The sequence below is a fragment of the Acinonyx jubatus genome, chromosome D2, assembly GCF_027475565.1.
Source record: "Acinonyx jubatus isolate Ajub_Pintada_27869175 chromosome D2, VMU_Ajub_asm_v1.0, whole genome shotgun sequence".
Classification (NCBI taxonomy): Eukaryota; Metazoa; Chordata; class Mammalia; order Carnivora; family Felidae; genus Acinonyx; species Acinonyx jubatus.
In genome coordinates, this window is record NC_069393.1 from 50,224,325 (window position 1) to 50,243,394 (window position 19,070).

At 41.7% G+C, this 19,070-nt stretch overlaps 1 protein-coding gene across 5 annotated transcripts in view; it reads left to right on the top strand.

Annotated features, from left to right (window-relative positions):
- Positions 1–19,070, top strand: part of PCGF5 (polycomb group ring finger 5) — a 122,847-nt gene that overhangs the window by 38,936 nt on the left and 64,841 nt on the right. For 4 of the 5 annotated variants that reach the window (XM_053207559.1, XM_053207560.1, XM_053207561.1 and 1 more), the window contains exon 2: positions 14,675–14,968. In XM_053207559.1, coding sequence (XP_053063534.1) covers positions 14,857–14,968 — 112 coding nt within the window. In that variant the 5' untranslated portion in view covers positions 14,675–14,856. Of the gene's footprint in view, positions 1–12,428; positions 12,631–14,674; positions 14,969–19,070 lie in introns of those variants that run through there. The other variant, XM_027062609.2, reaches the window with a different exon arrangement.

Sequence of the window (19,070 nt, forward strand, 5' to 3'; positions counted from 1 at the left end):
ACCACCACGGCTGTCTGCAAATCTGTACCGCTAGAAGTGTGTTATCCAATTCAACTGGGTTCTCAGTGCTGCTGGGTTTTGTTTGGGGTTTTGTTTGTTTGTTTGTTTATTTTGGTTTGGTTTTGGTTTTGGTTTTTTGTGGGAAGGTTGTTTGTTTGTTTGCTTGTATTCTTCTTCTATATGTGCTGGGACAAATTCTCTCCCATTTCCCATAGCCGTGATCGTAAACTCGATCAGTGTCCGTAAATCCTTTGACCCAGAGGTAGTTGAGCCGCAGTCCCCCCTTCTGGCGGAAACCTCCCTGGAGGAGGCTTCCCCTATGGCGTGTTAGTTGTGGTGCCGCTACCCCAGTCTCTGCCTGTGTCGTCATATGGCCTCCCTCCTTCTCTGTGCATCTGTGTCTGCACACGGAGTTCTCCCTGGCTTTCTCCTGCTCTTCCAAGGGCACCAGTCCTATGGGGTTACAGGCCCAACTACTCTGGTATGACCTCCTTGGAACTTCATTATGCCTTCAAAGACTTTACCTCTTAATAAAGCCACATACGCAGGTACCCCGGTCAGGACTTCAACATGTCTTTTTGAGGCACACAGTTCAACCCATAACAGGCATTTAGAATAAATGTGTGTAATATTTAACATGTATCCTTAACATGTGTGTTAAGAGTTTGTGTTTAATGTGGCATTTAAAGATCACGAAGTCAGGAAACAAGGTACAGAAGTGTGAAGCATTCACACCGGTGTTGGGTATGGGCGTTGTAGTATCATACAACTTTTAACTTTTAAAACTTTTTTTAACTTTTAAAACGAATTCTATTTATTCAATTTTATCAATGACTAGTTTCTTGTTGGATACTTCTAACGTGAATTAACTTACATAACGTAAAGTCTTCATGCAAGCATTCATGCCTATGCATGTAAGTTCGGTTTCTAATTACAGAAATTCTTTCCTTTTCTAGCAGAAATGAGTACTCCACTTAAAACTTCAGACTTCACTGGTTTAAAAAAATGATTAAAAAATAAATTGTTCAGGAAATACTGTAAAGGAAATGGTGATCTACTAATTTATAATTATCAAGTTTCAATTAACCTCCTTGTCAGTATTTGTGATCAGCATTATCCTTCCAAAATTTTTAGGAAGTGAAGTACCACTGTAAGTTGTTCAAATCAAGAACAATTCTTGACAAAACTTACCTTTGAAAAACGTTAAGTGAACCCAATTTGACAATAAATTATATAAAAAGAGAGAGAGAGAGAGAGCGCGCACAAGTCGGGGAGGGGCAGAGAGAGAAGGAGACACAGAGTCCGAAGCAGGCTCCAGGCTCTGAGGTGTCAGCACAGAGCCTGACATGAGGCTTGAACCCACAAACCGTGAGATCATGACTTGAGCCTAGGAGCCTGATCTGATATCTCTGATAAGAGAGTTCTGTGTTCTATATTCATCTGCCTCTTTTCTGTGTGACCACCATTTAGCCTTATTTATGATGTTCTGCTTCTGCACAATCTGCTATTGTAGTGATGAAAAAAGAGGGACAGGTTGCCTTTAATAAAAAGAGTAATTTTCTTATTGAGGAAGAAAAAAAAAGCGTTAAGTGAATACATGTAATTACCTCTCTTCTTCTGATTTTTCTGCAGTTTTCTTAATTTAGTAAATTAAAATGCCAGTACTCAAATGATCCAATAGCAAAGCCTCCTCTTGTAATTCAGCAGTATAGTAGTGAATGGACCTCAGTTGTGATGACTTATGGGAAAAGTACTTTAAACTCTTTTACCTTTTTCGCAGATTCTTCTTGATTTGCCTGTAACAGTCATCCAAAAAAGCTAGAAGGGGAGAATATCATCTTGACCTATCAATTGCATCATAGGAATAGAAGCATCCCTCCTTCTCCTTAGGTTGTCAGGCCAGATCTAGTTCCCACAGTATCCTCATTTTAAATGTGCCCTCTCAGGCTGCCTGGGTGGCTCAGTTGGTTAAGCTACTGACTCTTGATTTTGGTTCAGGTCATGCTGTCATGGTTCATTAGATCGAGCCCTGCCTGGGGCTCTGCACTGACAGCATGGAGCCTGCTTGGATTCTCTCTCTCCCTCTCTCTCTGCCCCTCCCTATGCACATGCACGCTTTCTCCCCCTCTCTCAAAATAAATAAACATTTAAAATAATAGTAAATAAATGTGCCCTCTCTCGTTGGAGCTGCTGTTCTTCAAAGGAGATGGGATGGTGAACTCTTCCCACCCGGTCCTTCGTGGCCTCTTCTCAGACCAGGATCCAGGCTGCCAAAGCTGGCCACAGGGAGGCTGGCGGTGACATACACATACATTGCAGTGTGACTTGCCCAGGTCAGGCTAGCTTGCAGCACTGTCTCTAAGTATGTAAGCAGATAGCTTACCCCTTGAAGCCCTGTGTTTTCTCTTAAATCAGTACTCTAGAATCTCAGGTAAAATGGGAAAATATTTTTTTTTAATTTTTTTTAACGTTTATTTATTTTTGAGACAGAGAGAGACAGAGCATGAACGGGGGAGGGGCAGAGAGAGAGGGAGACACAGAATCCGAAGCAGGCTCCAGGCTCTGAGCCATCAGCCCAGAGCCCGACGCAGGGCTCAAACTCACGGACCGCGAGATCGTGACCTTAGCTGAAGTCGGACGCCCAACCGACTGAGCCACCCAGGCGCCCCTTAAATATTTTTTATTTAAATGCCACTGGGACTATATGGTGTCTTTAAGTCAGAGGTGAGAGACTAAGTCTGCTCTTCAGCAAACAGGACAGAATGTGTTTTTTTAATATTCTTTTTCTCTTTGTTGGTAGATTTTCTCCACTGTGACATAGGAGAAAGATCAGATTATGATAAACCTTTAAATTAAAAAACAATTTTTTTTTTTTTGAGAGAGAGAGTGAGAGAGCACGTGCACATGAGCGGGGGAGGGACAGAGAGAGAGAGAGAGAGAGAGAGGGAGACACAGAATCTGAAGCAGGCTCCAGGCTCTGAGCTGTCAGCACAGAGCCCGACACGGGGCTTGAACCCAGGAGCCATGAGATCATGACCTGAGCCAAAGTCGGATACTTAGCCGACTGAACCACGCAGGTGCCCCATGATTATGGTAAACCTTTACAAGGAATGAAAGATAGTTTCTAACTCTCTGAGCTGTTGATGGTGGTGGTGTTGGTGGTGATGAAGATGATGATACTACCACCATCTTTTGGTAGTTAAGCCACTGCATTCTACTCACTGCCTGGAAAATAGAAATCATAACATTAAACTGTTACACTAAAACAAGAGCTTATCGGAATTGTAAACATTATCAACCCTGGGACACAGAAGAATTTTAACTGCTGTCCTCTATACATATTCACAGATATATGCTCTAGGTCAGGAATTGGCAAACAGCAGTCCCAAAGGCCAAATCTGGCTTGCTGCCTGTTTTTTTTTTTTTTTAGAGTTTATTTATTTATTTTGAGGGACACAGAGACAGCGTGAATGGGGGAGGGGCAGAGACAGGGAGAGATTGAAAATCCTAAGCAGGCTCCACGCTGTCAGCGCAGAGCCTGATGTGGGGCTCGAACTCACAGACCTCGAGATCATTACCTGAATCCAAACCAAGAGTCAGTCGCTTGACTGACAGAGCCACCCAGGTGCCCCTGCTGCTTGTTTCTTAAATAAAGTTTTATTAGAACATAGCTACAGCCATTCATTTGCATATTGTTTTTGGCAGCTTTTACCCTATACAGGCAGAGTGGCGTTACAACAGAAACTATGTAGTCCACAAAGCCTAAAATATCTACCATCTTGTCCATTGCTGATAAAATTTGCCAACCTCTGCTCTAGGTAATGCTTCCAAAGGGCCATTAGAGATCATGTAGCCCAAGTCTAGAGCAGTTTTATAGATGGGCAGATCAAGGCTCATGAAGTGATTTGCCAAGGGTCTTAACTATTTGCTGTGATTTACTTTTTCTTTTTAAAAAAACAAAGATTTTTTTCCCCTAACATTTTTTTATTGTGGCAAAACATACATAACAAATTTTACCATTTTAACCATATTTAAGTGCACAGTTCAGTGGCATTAAATACATTCATATTGTTGTGTGGCCATCTCCATCATCCATCTGCAGAACTTTTTCTTTAAAAAAATTTTTTTTAATGTTTATTTATTTTTGAGACAGAGAGAGACAGAGCATGAACGGGGGAGGGTCAGAGAGAGAGGGAGACACAGAATCTGAAGCAGGCTCCAGGCTCTGAGGTGTCAGCACAGAGCCTGATGTGGGGCTCAAACTCAAGGACCACGAGATCATGACCTGAGCTGAAGTCGGACGCTTAACCGACTGAGCCACCCAGGCACCCCCAAGCATCAGTGGTTTTTAACGTTTATTTATTTTTGAGACAGAGAGAGACAGAGCATGAACAGGGGAGGAGCAGAGAGAGAGGGAGATACAGAATCGGAAGCAGGCTCCAGGCTCTGAGCCATCAGCCCAGAGCCCGATGCGGGGCTTGAACTCACGGACCACGAGATAGTGACCTGAGCTGAAGTCGGATGCTTAATCGACTGAGCCACCCAGGCGCCCCTGCAGAACTTTTTCACCATCCTAAACTGCAACTCTGTCCCTATTAACCTAACTCTCCCCTCCCCTTCCCCCTAGTCCCTGGCAACCACCACAGTACTTTGTGTCTCTATGAATTTGACTACTCTAGATACTTCATGTGAGTAGAATCATATAATAGTTGTCCGTTTGTGATGGGGTCATCTATAACTTTTTTTAATTGAAGGAAATGTGCTTTACAGAAACAAAATTCTATCCTTACCCCTTACTTGACTTGGCCCAGGGTAAGCTGGCCAACCTTACTTCATGTCCCCAACTCTAAAATGGCACCTTTTAAGATCTATCTATGAAGAATTTAATACAGTATCATTCATGGTATTAGTCAGTTACAGTGAAAAAAGATCTTAAACTTTACAGTGGAATAGTCACAAATATTAATTTTACAGTTCAAGTATTTGCTTCCAGAATTTTGGTATAGGAGAACACAAGTGCATACTTAGAAAGTAACTTTGTGGGCATTGGAATCAGGGCCAAAGATGAAGGGTGGTAATTCAGGTCTTAGGAACCACTGCTGGGTAGGATCAGAGCATGCTTCTCTGGTGACTGTTTCAGAGTTTGCCAGATTCAGTGTCTCCCTATCCTAGACAGAGCTGCCTACACACAGGTCACATCTTGCCCTTTGTTCATCATCCTTTGTCTATTTACATAAAGCTACTCCAGATGAGGTAAACTATAATTGATTTTTAGTTTACTAACTGTCACATTTCAGTTCTGCCTCCCTAAGACTATATGCAGATCACTCAGTTGGAATTTTGAGTGTTCATAACACTCTTCAGACTTCTGTGCACATCCTATTTCTTGATTTCATCTTGAGTAATAGAAGCTGTGAGTTTCATATTTTACTCATTTGCCGCTTAGAGAGTAAGCTTGTTTTAAAATTCTTCCAGGGCAAGGAAGGGCAACTGGCAGGAAAGTTAGGTGACTGAAAAGCAAATAAATTGTACAAGGCATTTGTTCAAAGTATTTGTTTGTCATCAGGCCTTAAATTCTGTCTTCTGTTTTACTGTTGTTTTGTCTAAATAGCAAGGAAGCGTATAGATCTGAAATTCTTAAACTTAAGTCAGCATTTGCTTGCTTACTAAGTGCATTGCTTGAATTGTCTCCTATAATCCCCTTAAAAACTCCTAAAATGTGTGCTTTTATTATATCCATTTAAGTCATGGGAAAGCTGAGACACAGAATAGTTCTTTGCCCTATGACATATAGCCAGGAAGAGACTGTGCCAAAATTTGAACACTGGCACTCTTGAGTGCAAAGTCAGATTTCACTTATTTGCTTGTTCATTTGTCCATTCGTTTATTCAACAGATATTTAAGGAGAGCCTGTTATGTGTTAGACTTGATTCAAGGGCTACAGCAGTCATGATAAAAAGCCTTGCTCTCATGGAGCTTATGCTGTTAACCACTTTGCTGTGAACCATCTTGCATTCTCCTTCATCATCTAGTCTAAGATGCTTAGATGCTGGTGCTTTTTTCAGCTTCTCATCAAGAAGATATCAGGAAGCTTTGGTAACTGGTAGAAGCTTTTCCAGTCAGCTAGAATAACCCATTTCAACAGACAGAAATTAAGAAACCATTGAAGACAAATGTATCATTTCTTTCTTCTCGAACTATCACAAGTTATCATGGCTTCTGAGACTGTTGTGGGGTTTATCACCCGGAAGGTAAAGAATTAAGAATATCTAATAGCTAATGTCCCCTTGCTTTAATTTAGGCCAATGTTCTCTTATCTTCCTGCATACCTGAATACAAAGTAATCGGCATCTTAGTCATTAATTCTGAATAGTTGAAGACATTGTGAACATACCAATTTGCCTTTTGTTTTCAAGAGTGTTTTTGTTTTTGTTTTTGATCCAAGACAGAATTGTGTGAAGTACAAGAGAGAAGGTTGTTTTTGGTGGTTTGCTTTCCTCCTCTTGCAGTTAGGCTTTCCTTCCTCCTACTGGTTCCCCCACCTCCCAGCCAGCAAAGTGTTACAGTTAATATCCTGCTAAAGTGTTAAGTAATAACTAAAGCCTCCTGTCCTTCCCTGGCCTTTCTTCCTTCCTATGGCCTTTCTCCCTTCTACTAATCCTGGTGAGCTGGGAACCCATAGCTTAAGAGGTGGCTCATAAGAGCCTAACTGTCACCCCCTCCCCCCGGATATTTTGCATTTTAGTGGAAAACCTTAAATTTCTGCTACCCCTTCATTTGAGGGGAGTGAATAAAGATTTAACACCTCTGAGATGTTCAACTAACCCAAATTATTAAACATTTGGGGATTTAGTTTTCTTTGTATGTCACTGAATTGCTTAGTGTGAAATATTTAGGGTTTCCCGTCTTGTTTTTAAGCATTGGGTGGGAGAAATACTGAGTTCAGAGGAAGGAATACTTTGTGGCCATTGCGTGCCTTACTTTATGCTGTGTCCTAGATCCGTTGCTTTGCCTGAAGTGTCTCATTCATCCTACAAACATTCTTTGGATATATCTCAGCATCAGGACCTCTGCTGGGTGGGACAAGATTACTAGGTACCGTTCAGTGCTGGTGGCCTACAAGATTACCGCTTATACCTTTCATGTTTATAGTCCTTTCTGGTTTATAATTTAAAAAACATTTCTCACTTACCATCTCATTTAATCTTCTATATGCTCATTATAATAACACAGAAGTATATAAAGAAAATCTTCCCTGTAGACCAGTGATTAAGATGATAATATTAATCGTAGTTTTTATAGGAGGAAAATGAAGCCAAGGGAAGTTAAGTGACTTGCCCTGACCGAAAATCAAGTTCTCTTATTAGGTCTAGTGTCCCTTCCTCCAAACCACAGCTACCTGTAAAATAAGGACTTTTTCAAATCATGTGCCTAGTCTCCTCTGGTATTTGAGTGTTTATATCACTAAATTTTCATATTGCATTTGCCCCATTTGAATTTCATATCTTTTTTTTGGTAGGGCTTTTTTTCTAACTTTTCTATAATCATTCCTAATTTAGAATCATCTACATTCAGATTTGATGGAATATTCTTAGTTTCTGCATGTCAGTCACTTGTCCATTTATAATCCTCAGGGATTTAATCTGACCTCCCAAAATAACAGTTGTGGTTTTGTCATGATGTTTTAAAATATCCATAGCCCTGATGATTGGAGTAAATGCAGCTTTTCCTTATAGTCTGTACCTATTTTAGCTACATCTCTGTTCTTCCAGTATAAATGGAACTTGCTCTAGCCAACTGTTGAAATCGCAGTAAAGAAAATACAGCTAGTTTTTTCTGCCTCTCAAAAGAGGAAAAAAACAAGTTGTGTTGGTCTGTCTCTTTAGCATAGTGTATTTAAGGCACTTTAAAATATTTAGCTAGTTGCACTGTGTTTCACAGACTAATCTTGTCCCTATACCTACTGCTATTTATTTGTACTCACTTTTAGCATATTGACTTAATTTCCCTTTTTTTTTCTGGCTTTCTCATTTATTTTTCATATCCATAGCTTTTGGTATTTTGCCTTGCTGTATTTATTACTGGTACAGTCATAAGCATGTAGGACTAGTTTCTTGACCTCCAGTAGCAGTGCCTCTTTCAGCTGGAGTTTTTGTCATTTAACACCTTATTAATAAATTTGGTGTATTTGCTCCCTACTTGTTTCTTGTGGATAAGTCTCTGTTGCCTGTTGTGATTTCATTTAGTAGTCCTAGATGGCAGGGATTATGCCTAACATATCTTTGGAAAGGTCCCTCCAGGAAGAAACCAGAGAAAGAGTACACAGAATAGGTCTTAGAGTGCCTACAAATATTCAGCTTTCAGTCAGTGTTTATTTGAATGCTTACCATTTGCCATCCATAGTGCTAGTGAAGCACAGTCGAGCAATGGATCCAGAAGGGGGCTCAGCCACGTCAACCAGGTAACCCAAGACAGTGTGATATGAGACTTGAGAGAATAAGCTGAGTTGTCATGTAGGTACGCGGTGTATGTATATCATGGAAGTTCTTCAGCACCTTCAGGGTGTCTTGGAAAGTGGCCTTTGAGATTTCCCGATACCTAAAGGATAAACAAGGGCTGACCAGATTTAGCAAGAGTGGGGAGGGGTGAGGGAACTGGGACAGGATGCTCATTTGAAAGAAAGGAGGCCCACCTCTGTAGTTCGAAGGTAAAAATGTTCATTAAGGCTACAGCCTACACTTCAAGGGAGAGGCTGTAGAAGGAATGGGAATCTGGGATGGGTTTATTAAGTGTTTGGGTCGTTAGCCTAAGAAGAGAGTTGTGTTTTTTCTTTGTTTGTTTTTTAACTGGGGAGCAACACGATCCAATTTGTAGTTAGAGAGTCCTCTGGTTATGCTGTGGAGAAGGGTTTGACAGACAAGAGCCATAGCTTTCTAAGAGTTCGTTGAAGTGATGGAAGGTAGACATGGTAGCAATCTCAACCAGGGTAAGTGGAAGGATTCAAAGGCATTTAGTAGAGAGAGTCCTTGACAATTATTGATCATAAGGGAGGGCTGCATTAACAGGAAAAGAGACGTGGTTGAGGGGGATTGGAAGTCCTTCAGTTCTGTTCCCCTCTCATTCCACTGTCACTGACTTTAGGTAATCATAGATTTTGAGCTGTAATACCCATGGTTATAAAATAAATACATTTTATTTTGTATGTCCCATTTATTTTATTTTTATTATTTTTATTTATTATTTATTTTATTTTAAATGTCCCAAGGGGACATTCAATTTGAATATTTCCTAAAATCTCTGTAGGAAGACTTTTAGATTACAGAGGATAGTTTTATGTTAGAGATATTCTGTATAAAACGATTCAATAGCATACTTAGGTAGATAAAATAATTTACAATAATGAAAAAGCCATCTTATTTAATATCCCAGGGGAAATGTAAATAAAGTTCTAACCCGATTTTTAAACATTATGCTATTAAACGTCAGTTCATTGATAATATATTTATTAGCCAAGGACAGAATGTGAACTTTTCAGTATAGAATTACTTGTCCATTACCGGGCCTTGACTGAAATAAAAATCTAGACATAAAATATAAAGTAATGAAAACATTTGTCAGATATACAGGTACCTCCAAATAGTTCCAAGAGTTATCAGGAGCCATTTGTGGTTCCCTGGAAGAGTCTGGATCAATGATGAAATGAAGCAAGTTATTGCTTTGGGATGATGCTTCTTTGATAGGAAATCACCAGTGGCAGTTCCTCCTGCATGCCATATCGGCAGTAATTCCCCTCTCTCCCTTCATCCATTCTTCTCTCCCTTTGTTCCTTATTTTCTTGTAAGCTCATTTGTTTCTTACCAAACCTCCCCTAAAATCCTGGACTTAGGAAATTCCCTTTGAGAGATGTAAATGATATGGAACCGGTACCTTTGTTTAGGTGTTGGCTTTACCAAAAGCAGGTCTGTGATTACGAACTTGCCACTTCCCAGGATCTTGGTTTCTACGTTTGTAAAATGAGAAAGCTGAAGTAGATTAGTGATAAGGGGACTCTCAGCGATGATTCTTTTATCTGCCTTTTCTCCCCCAGTCCTGTATATCCAATTGCTTCCAGGCCTTTGTTTATTTGAGGGTCTCACTGGTACTTGAGATTTGTTATCAGAGCACCTGCTCACATGGAAGCTTCTGTGGTTTGTTCCAACCCCATGTCAGAACCAAAGAACTAAGAGGTAAGTTACTGGCAAGTGTTCCCAGGGAAGAAAAGGAAACAGCCACCGAAAGTCCTATGTTTAGATGCTCAGAACCTACACGTAGGTCCGGAAACTTGTCTCTTTGTAACATTCTCTCTTACCATTTCTTTTGATACTAATTTTTTTAACCAGACAAATGTTTGAGGTTTTTTTTTTTTATTTTTTTCATATGTGCATTTTTTTTTCTTGGGCTGGGAAAGGTGGGTGGTTGCTGAAGAAGGGAAAGGAGGCACCACCGAGCATTTTACTACATCTTGTGCTACCTCTGGGTACACAAGGCACAGATTTCCTTACCAAGGTTGTAATTCTTTGTTACCCCCAAGCCCACCATTTGTGGTTCTGATTGTGGCAATGCCACCTCTACATCCGTGTTCAAATACTGCTCTAGCATATTCATCATCCCTCTTCCATTGCTAATAGAAGCCTTCCTAATATCCATCCTCAAGCTCATTTCCTCAGGGAATGCTGATTAACCCCACTTACTATTGACCACCAATCACATTTAAGCCCCCCTGGACCTTCAGTAAGTGGTATGTATGTGTGTGTATATATATATATATATACATATATATATATATATATGCACACACACACATATATACACATATATGTGTATATACACACACATATATGTATATACATGTGCATACATATACATACATATACAATTGCATATACATATATGTATACATATACATATATGTGTGTATATGTGTGTGTGTGTATATATATACATTTTCCATTACATGTTTTACATGCACTTGAAATAGGGCGACTTTTCACAAATTCATCTGTTTTGTCTCTAAGATGAAAGATTTGAAAGTAATCCTTCCGCTCTAAAGTCATTTGACCAATGTGCCCATTGTGATTGCTGTGACTTATTGAAGTTGATCCTAGCATGGAAATTGGCATATATATTTTAGGTTCTTATAAGGATGATAAAAATGTCATTGAAAGCTGTTTGAGAAAATGTATTGCTCCTGCTGTAATATTAACAGTGGTATTTTTTAAATGTTATGTCCACTCTACATAAGTTTTATGATAAATTGGATATTTTTAAAAGCTGTCTTTGTCTACTTGTTTGGTGTAATCACATTTGAAATAGATCTTTGAACACCTGTATGGTTGCTGGACCGGTGGTTGTTGGGTTTGTTGGCCACTAGAACCATTTCCACAGTCTGTCCCTCTGGTGATAAGGAAGGTTAGTCCTGTCAACAGGAGATCAAACAAATAACTTTGCATTAATCGCCCCCCCCCAACTGTCAGTTCCCTAACCCCCACTGCTCTCACTTCTGCAGAAGCAAAGATGATGTAATTGCAACACCTTTCCCTCTTATGCACAAATTGAAGCCACCTTTTGCTGATTACCTTTGGGATGTTCGCTTTGACTTTTGTTTTACTGGTGGAGACCACACGGATTTGCCTGCCACCGTAGGATTACTGGGTTGCAGTCTTCTAAGAAGCAAAGAACCAGGTCTAATTTAATGTTTAGCAAAAGAGTGGTTGTAGAAGAAATTTGTTAAATTTTTGGAATGCAGTAGAATAGGATTGAATGACTTTAAGGAATCCTTTAATGCATGGTTTTGAATACATTTTTGCAGTAAGTGGTCTCTTGCAGGTCTCAAAGCCACTACGAAGAGAACTGGGGTTTTTGTTTGTTTTGAACCTTGAAAATAGTAGTAACTCTTTACCTTTCTGCTAATACCCCCACCCCCACCGCGCTCCTTGCTCAGTTGTCCACGATCCCCACCCCACAGTAGTAAGTTCGTTAGTGATTTTTACATAAGGTGTAAATCAAGGAATGTCTTCGTCCCCGCTGCTGCGCAGGTGGGACTGGCTTGGGGAAGACGCGGTTGAGTAGACAGTTTCACAGGGTGACTCATTATCAGCACTGACCGTTGCTTTTAAACGCACCAGGGAAAATGTACCAGACATTGTTATGATGAAAACAACCGGGAGGGGTGGCGAGAAGAAGAACCGAGATGAAATTTGGCCAAGGCTGCGAGTCGCGCTGAAGCCAAGGAGGCCAGGGCGGGCGGCAGGCCGCAGCACCTGCGAGGAGCGCGGGCAGGCGGGCGTGGCCTGCGGGCGTGGCGCCGGGGGCGTGGCCGGGGGCGTGGCCGGCCGGCGGCGCCGGCGGTTGGAAGGGGGTGGAGTTGCCCTTGGAGGCGGCACCGGCTCTGGGCCCCGAGGCCCGCCGCGCCCTATCGGGCCCGAGCCGAGTGGCCCCGCGGAGCCGGCGCGCTCCCGCCTGCAGGGGGAGGGCGGACGGGGCGCGGGGACCGGCCAGGCCGCGGCGGGCGCTGTTTCTCTTTCACTTTCCTTCCCTCTGAGGCCGGCGCGCTGGCGGGCGAGGAGCGGCGGCGGCGGCGGCGGCCGCGGGGTAGGTACCGGGCGGGCTTGAGAGCGGCCGAGGGGCCCCGGCCGCCCCGCGCTCCCTGCCTAAGTTTGCGCCCGGGGCGGGAGCGGCACCTCCAGGCACCTGCCGCGGCCGGCCTCGCCTGGAGCCGGGAGTCTCTCGCAGCCGGGGGCGGGGTGTCCGGCCAGGGTCTGGGGGCTTCGGGGCCGCGTCCTGGCCTCGGGCGCGGAGAGGGCGGCGAGCTGCCGGCGCTCGGCCGCGGAGAGGCGGCGCGTCTTCCCCGGCGCAGCCCCGGCCCGGCCCGAGCGGCGCGTCCTCCGGGCCCGGGCCCGCGCACCTGCCAGGCGGGAGGGGCGGACTTGTGCTTGGACCGCCCCGGGCCGTGCTGCCGGGTCCCGCCGGAGGACGCGGAAAAGTTCCCTTCCTCCCCGTCACTGCAAATACTTGCTTCCTTTAACCGTCGTGGTGACAGGACTCTGTGGCTCGGGTGGTATGAGATCGGGACCGTGCATTTCCTCTTTCAGAAGACTTTCTCTTAACTTTGGAGCTTCCTGGCAAACCTGTGGACAAGGCAAGGCCCTTAGTCCCAATGTGTACAGGAGAAGCCGAAACCCAGGCACGGATATTAAATGCCTTGCAGAAGGTCATAACGGGCCGCAGACCAGACCCCCCCCCCCCCCCGCCCCGGCCGGCTGTTATTTATGCTCCCTTTGTGTTACACCCTCGACACAGTTCTCCTGAGCGGTTAGGATGACACCCCCAGAACCTGTACCATGCACATTCTTAATGGCGATGTGTCAATGGAGTGATGCCTTTGACCTCTCCCATTGCTTTATACTCACCTGTGAGTTAACCGCTAAGATAGGAGAAAAGTTCCTGTTCATAGGATTAACTTAGGAAATCAGTACCTTCCTTCATGCTGTTTTCTCCTAGAACACATTTGTTTGTAAGAAACCTTTAAAACTTTTTTTCCAGCAACTCCACGGACCAGCCAACTGTGCTAAACATTTCTGGAAAAAAAGTTAATGACGTTCAGTTCTTATTGTGTGCTAGCTTTATGTATATGGTCTTATTTAATCCTTACCACTCTCTAGGGCGCGCGCCCTCTTTTCATTAATAGTTTAAAAACTGAGATTTAGAGAGGATAAATAACATTGCCCAAGTTACACATTTACTAAATGTGACCAGTTTCTATCAAAGAATTTGCAGTCTAATAGAGGAGATAAAGAATGAATGGAACTATAAATTAAAAGAAAGATGTGCTAGGAGAGCAGTAAGGGTTAAACCCGAGAAGAGAGTACACTGAGCATAACTTTGGAGAAGGGTTTCTAAGGATACAGTAGGATTTAGAGGAGAGGAAGGGCTTGTTGGACAGTGGGTATATAGAGCCTGCAAAATGGACTATGAGAGATCCTTTCACTTTGCCTGAAGAAAAGTGTTGAAGGGTATGCTAAGGTCAGCCTGTGAAGGTCTTGTATGGAAAGCTAAGGAATGTAAATGTCTGTCTGTTTGTAAAGAGGGAACACTGACAATCTTTGAAAAGAGGACCCGAATGTGATAGAATAAACTAAATCTGGTAGAATGTAAGATGGACTGCAGGTGGAGAGGTGTTATTCAAATAGGGTGGCTATGGATGGAACGGAAAAGGACATCAACTTGATTTCACTGACTGGATGCAGGGTACAAAATGGAAATAGGAAGCACTTTGATAGGATAATGATTTCAATTTTGAATCTTGTAACTTGTATTGGTAAGGACTCCTAATAGAGAAGTCAAGCAGGTAGTTAAACTGCATTACTGAAGAGGTAAAGATATCAAAACTGGAGTTAACCGCTTTGGGTGTCACTTGTAGAATTGGGAGTTAAGGCTCCAGGATTGGATGAATTTGTCATTTTCCTGAATGACACCATAGCAGGTTTACAAATTAATGTGACAGTGAATGAAGTGTTCTGTTCACCCATACACCCAATTTGGAGCATATAACACTTGCTGCTACTATGTTATTAACACCGTGTGAGGAATTTGACACTCTTTTTCTCTTATCTTTTTAAAATGACTGTGGAAACAGATATGGGAAAGCAGAACCACCAAAAGGAGTGATGACCAGCGATCTCATGATAAATCTGGATGTTAGTTCTCATGCCTCAGGACATCCAGTTGGGAACTCCACGCCGGCTCTTGGGATCGGACTTCGTCCGCTTACTACCCCTCTTTGCCTGAACTACTAAAGCCAGTCCTAGCTAACCACGAATGGCTACCCAAAGGAAACACTTGGTGAAAGATTTCAATCCTTATATCACCTGCTACATCTGTAAAGGGTACCTGATCAAGCCAACTACAGTGACAGAATGCCTCCATACCTGTGAGTATTCTTGTCATTTATGCCTCAGAAGTTATGGGCTACCCTTGTTCTTTTAAAACCACCACATTTTGTTTTTATCTAAATTTTAGCTTTCAAAACAATGAGTATTCCAAGAATTAACTTTGAATCTATTTTCAGGATTGAATTTGTCATTAAGATACCAGGGGCATGACATTTTTCTTGTATTATTATGTAATAGTTGACTTTTGTTTAATTTTCATGTTCTAAAAACCATAAACATATTATTGGATATAGTTTTTTGAAAAGCGAACCATTTTAGCTTTTTGATTTAAAAAAATTATATTGCAGGAATTAATCTCACAGGTGTTGTTTGGGTATGCTTGCTTTAATTCTTTGGCTTTTTAAGACTTTATTGTATGGTTGGCTTACAAAAAGCTGTACATATTCAGTGTATGCAACTTGATGAGTTTAGAGGTAAGTATATGCCCATGAAATCATTACCATAGGTCATAAACCTATCTATTTCCTCTAAAAGTTTCCTCCCATGCTCTTATTATTTTTTTGTGATATGACCACTGAATATAAAATCTATCCTCAGCAAATTTTAAGCATACAACACAGTAATATTAACTATAGGCTGTATGCCATGCAGATCTCTAGGACTTCTTCGTCTTGTTGAACTGAAATTTTCTACCCTTTGACCAAAAAACCAGCAGCCTATGCGTCACTTGGGAACTTATGAGAAATGCACATTAACAAGCCCCACTCCAGAATTACTGAATCAAAAGGTCTGGGAGTGGACCCAGCAATCTGTGTTCAATAAGCCCTCTAGGTGATTTGGAAGCATGATCAAGTTTGAAAACCTCTGTTCTAATATGGTCATGTCTATGGAACTCCTGTCAAGTTTCTTTCTCACCTGGCCTATCAGTAGAAGTTTCATTGTTCTAGCCACTTATGCCAGGATTCCACATACTTTTTGTGTTTCTGCCCATATGAAACTGTTTTCCTGTTTCAGTGAAAGTAATTCTAGTAAGTTCTAGTTTAATGCCTATTATGTGCACCAAATAGATACTTTATTTTATATTATATTTATATATATATATATTTTATATACTTGCTTTCATTTTAGCTTTGCTTGAAACAGTCTGGAGTGGATATTGGGAAAGAGAGTATAGAGATTATCTTCATTTTGTGGGTGTGGAAACCTTGAGTTAAGTAACTTGCCCAGTGTCACAGCTAATGAGTGGTGAACCTTATTCAACTCCAAAGCTCGTGCTCTAAGATCCTCCCTTTCACCTGTTCTCCTGCTACGGAACTGACATAATACTACACCAGGAGTTTTAGATAGGTACAAAATAGAGAATCACCTGGAAATGGTTAAAATGGCAAATTTTATGTAATATATAGTGTACCACAATAAAAGCAAAATAGAATCATTCTAAGAAGCTGTTTAAAATACATACACTCAGGGGCGCCTGGGTGGCTCAGTCGGTTGGGCGTCCGACTTCAGCCCGCGTCACGATCTCGCGGTGAGTTCGAGCCCCGCATCGGGCTCTGTGCTGACAGCTCGGAGCCTGGAGCCTGCTTCTGATTCTGTGTCTCCCTCTCTTTCTGCCCCTCCCTGACTCATGCTCTGTCTCCCTCTGTCTCAGAAATAAATAAACATTAAAAAAAATTAAAAATAAAATAAAATACATACGCTCAGATTTCCACCTGGAGTGATTTGGTGAATCAGTTGTGGTGAGGTCTGTGTATGTATATTTTGGAAAACCTCTCCAAGTGATGGAGATATGTATTACCTTTGGGTATTACTGGCCTATGCTATTCAATTAGCAATTAACTATGAACTGTCTTGAAATACTAATTTGCTGTTGCCCTGTATCATTACTTAACTTGAATAATTACCAGTTAAATGTCATCGAACAAATATTTATTGAATACCTATTGTGTGCCAGGCACTGTCCATTCTGGACACGGAGGATACCGCAGTGAACAGGATAGTCAAACATCTGGGCTCTCAAGAAGCTTAGATTCGAGTAGCTGAAACTAATAATAAATATGTGCCATGTAAGATAATGATAAATGCTATGAAGAGAAATAAAGAAGGGTTGTGGATAGGAGAGATGTGGTTATTTTATATACAGTGTCAGGGTTGGCCTCTTTGATACGATGACATTTGAACACAAACCTGAAGGAATTGAGCTCTGTGTATATATGGGAAGAGCATTCTAGATGGAGGGAAAAGCAAGTATAAGGCCTTGAGGTGGGAATGCCCTTGGCAGGTTTATGGAACAGCAGTCAGAAGGCTATCACTGCTTGTCAGCTGAAAGATTATAGGGCCTTCAACCAGGGTAATGAGGTGTGCAGTGGAGGCGGGGAAGAGTGGATTGTGGATGTATTTTGGAGGAAGAGCCAATAGGATGTGAATACTCTAGGGCAAGGACTCAATCTTCTACTTACATGTTTCCCACTACACCAAGCATGGTACCCGGACCTGGTCCACGGTCTATTTTGTTTTACTTCTTCTAACATTTGTGCATTATTTTCATATTTGGATTTCTCCAGCAAAAACTGCCAAATCTGGGAGATAAGAAGAAAGCACAAATTCTCCAATTTCTGCCTTTCTAATGCAGATTTTATATCTGTTTTTCTGAAAGAAAATTTTCTCTGGGACATAATAAAATCCCAATTTTAAATTGAGATGGAAAACAAAAGATTCCAGAAGTATAAACAGTCATGTTATAAGCAAGGGCTATGTTTATGTTGGCAACAGCAGTTTAAAGTCTAAAGGGGTAAGTGACAGTTTAACTGCACAAGTCATTCTGGCCTGAAAAACTCCTTGGCCATCATCAAGCCCCTTTGCTGAAAGAGAATGTATGTGGCAGAAGTGGGATTAAAAGACAGTGGTAAATAAATCATAAATGTGGCCTTTATCATCAGCAGAGAATACCAAATAGTAGAGTAAATGATGGAGTCAGATACTCAACCCAGTGTTTCTGGAGAGCTGAGGATCCTGTAGTACTCATCTTTATTCACTTTCTGGTCCTTGGATTTCTGGGTACTATTTTGCTTGTATTTATATTGGAGCTTGTAGGCAAAAACTATCCCATTTGCAAAGTATCTTATTTGTAACGATAAGATAATACTGCAACTCAGCGTTTCTCAGTCATTGGTTGGGTCTTTGATCTTACCCAGTTTTCTTTTTTTTTAATACGTTTTTTTTTTTTTTTAATATTTATTCATTTTTGAGACAGAGAAAGACAGAGCATGAACGGGGGGAGGGTCAGAGAGAGGGAAACACAGAATCCGAAGCAGGCTCCAGGCTCCGAGCTGTCAGCACAGAGCCCGATGCGGGGCTCAAACCCACGAACCATGATATCATGACCTGAGCCGAAGTCGGATGCTCAACCAACTGAGCCACCCAGGCGCCCTTACCCAGTTTTCTAATGTATAATATGGGTCAGATATAATGATGCTGTGATTTGAGATAGTATAAAATATAAAAGTAAGATGGCCAAATGGGACAGGAGGAAAGTGAGAAATGTTAAGTGACGCTGCAGTACATCATCGTATTTTTTATCTTGACTGATAGAATATAGAAAGAATATCTTATTAAAATAACTCTGTACAAAGACTATGATTTTGTGATTCTTTAAGTAAAGCATGGGTAAAAAAATAGTTCTTACTATGAAAATTCATGATATAAGATTCTGGTCTTACTTGAATTTTGAAAATTAAAATATATAAATGGAGCTTTACCGTTGATGAGTAAAACCAGACATGGAATCTGCCCTTCTGGACTTTCTGGTCAAATGAGGAAGGACAGAGTAATCAAGTTAAGAAATATATGAAATTTGAATGCTGATAAGTGCAGTGAAACTAATGAAACGGAATGATACAATAGCAGGTATGTGTCGGGATATTGCAGCAGAATGGCATGCAAGATAAGAAACTAGAGTGTTTTTTGAAATTCCTAAAGCCATAGGCCCTGGCCTTCTCAGGCAGAGATGTGAGTAAGCTTGGGCCTGGCTGCGGTAGAAATGCATGCAGCAGGGCGGGAGGTGGGAATCATGCATGATGCTCCCCGCTATCATATGGATACATGAAGTTACTTTTTTCCTTTGGGATACTCTGCAAATGC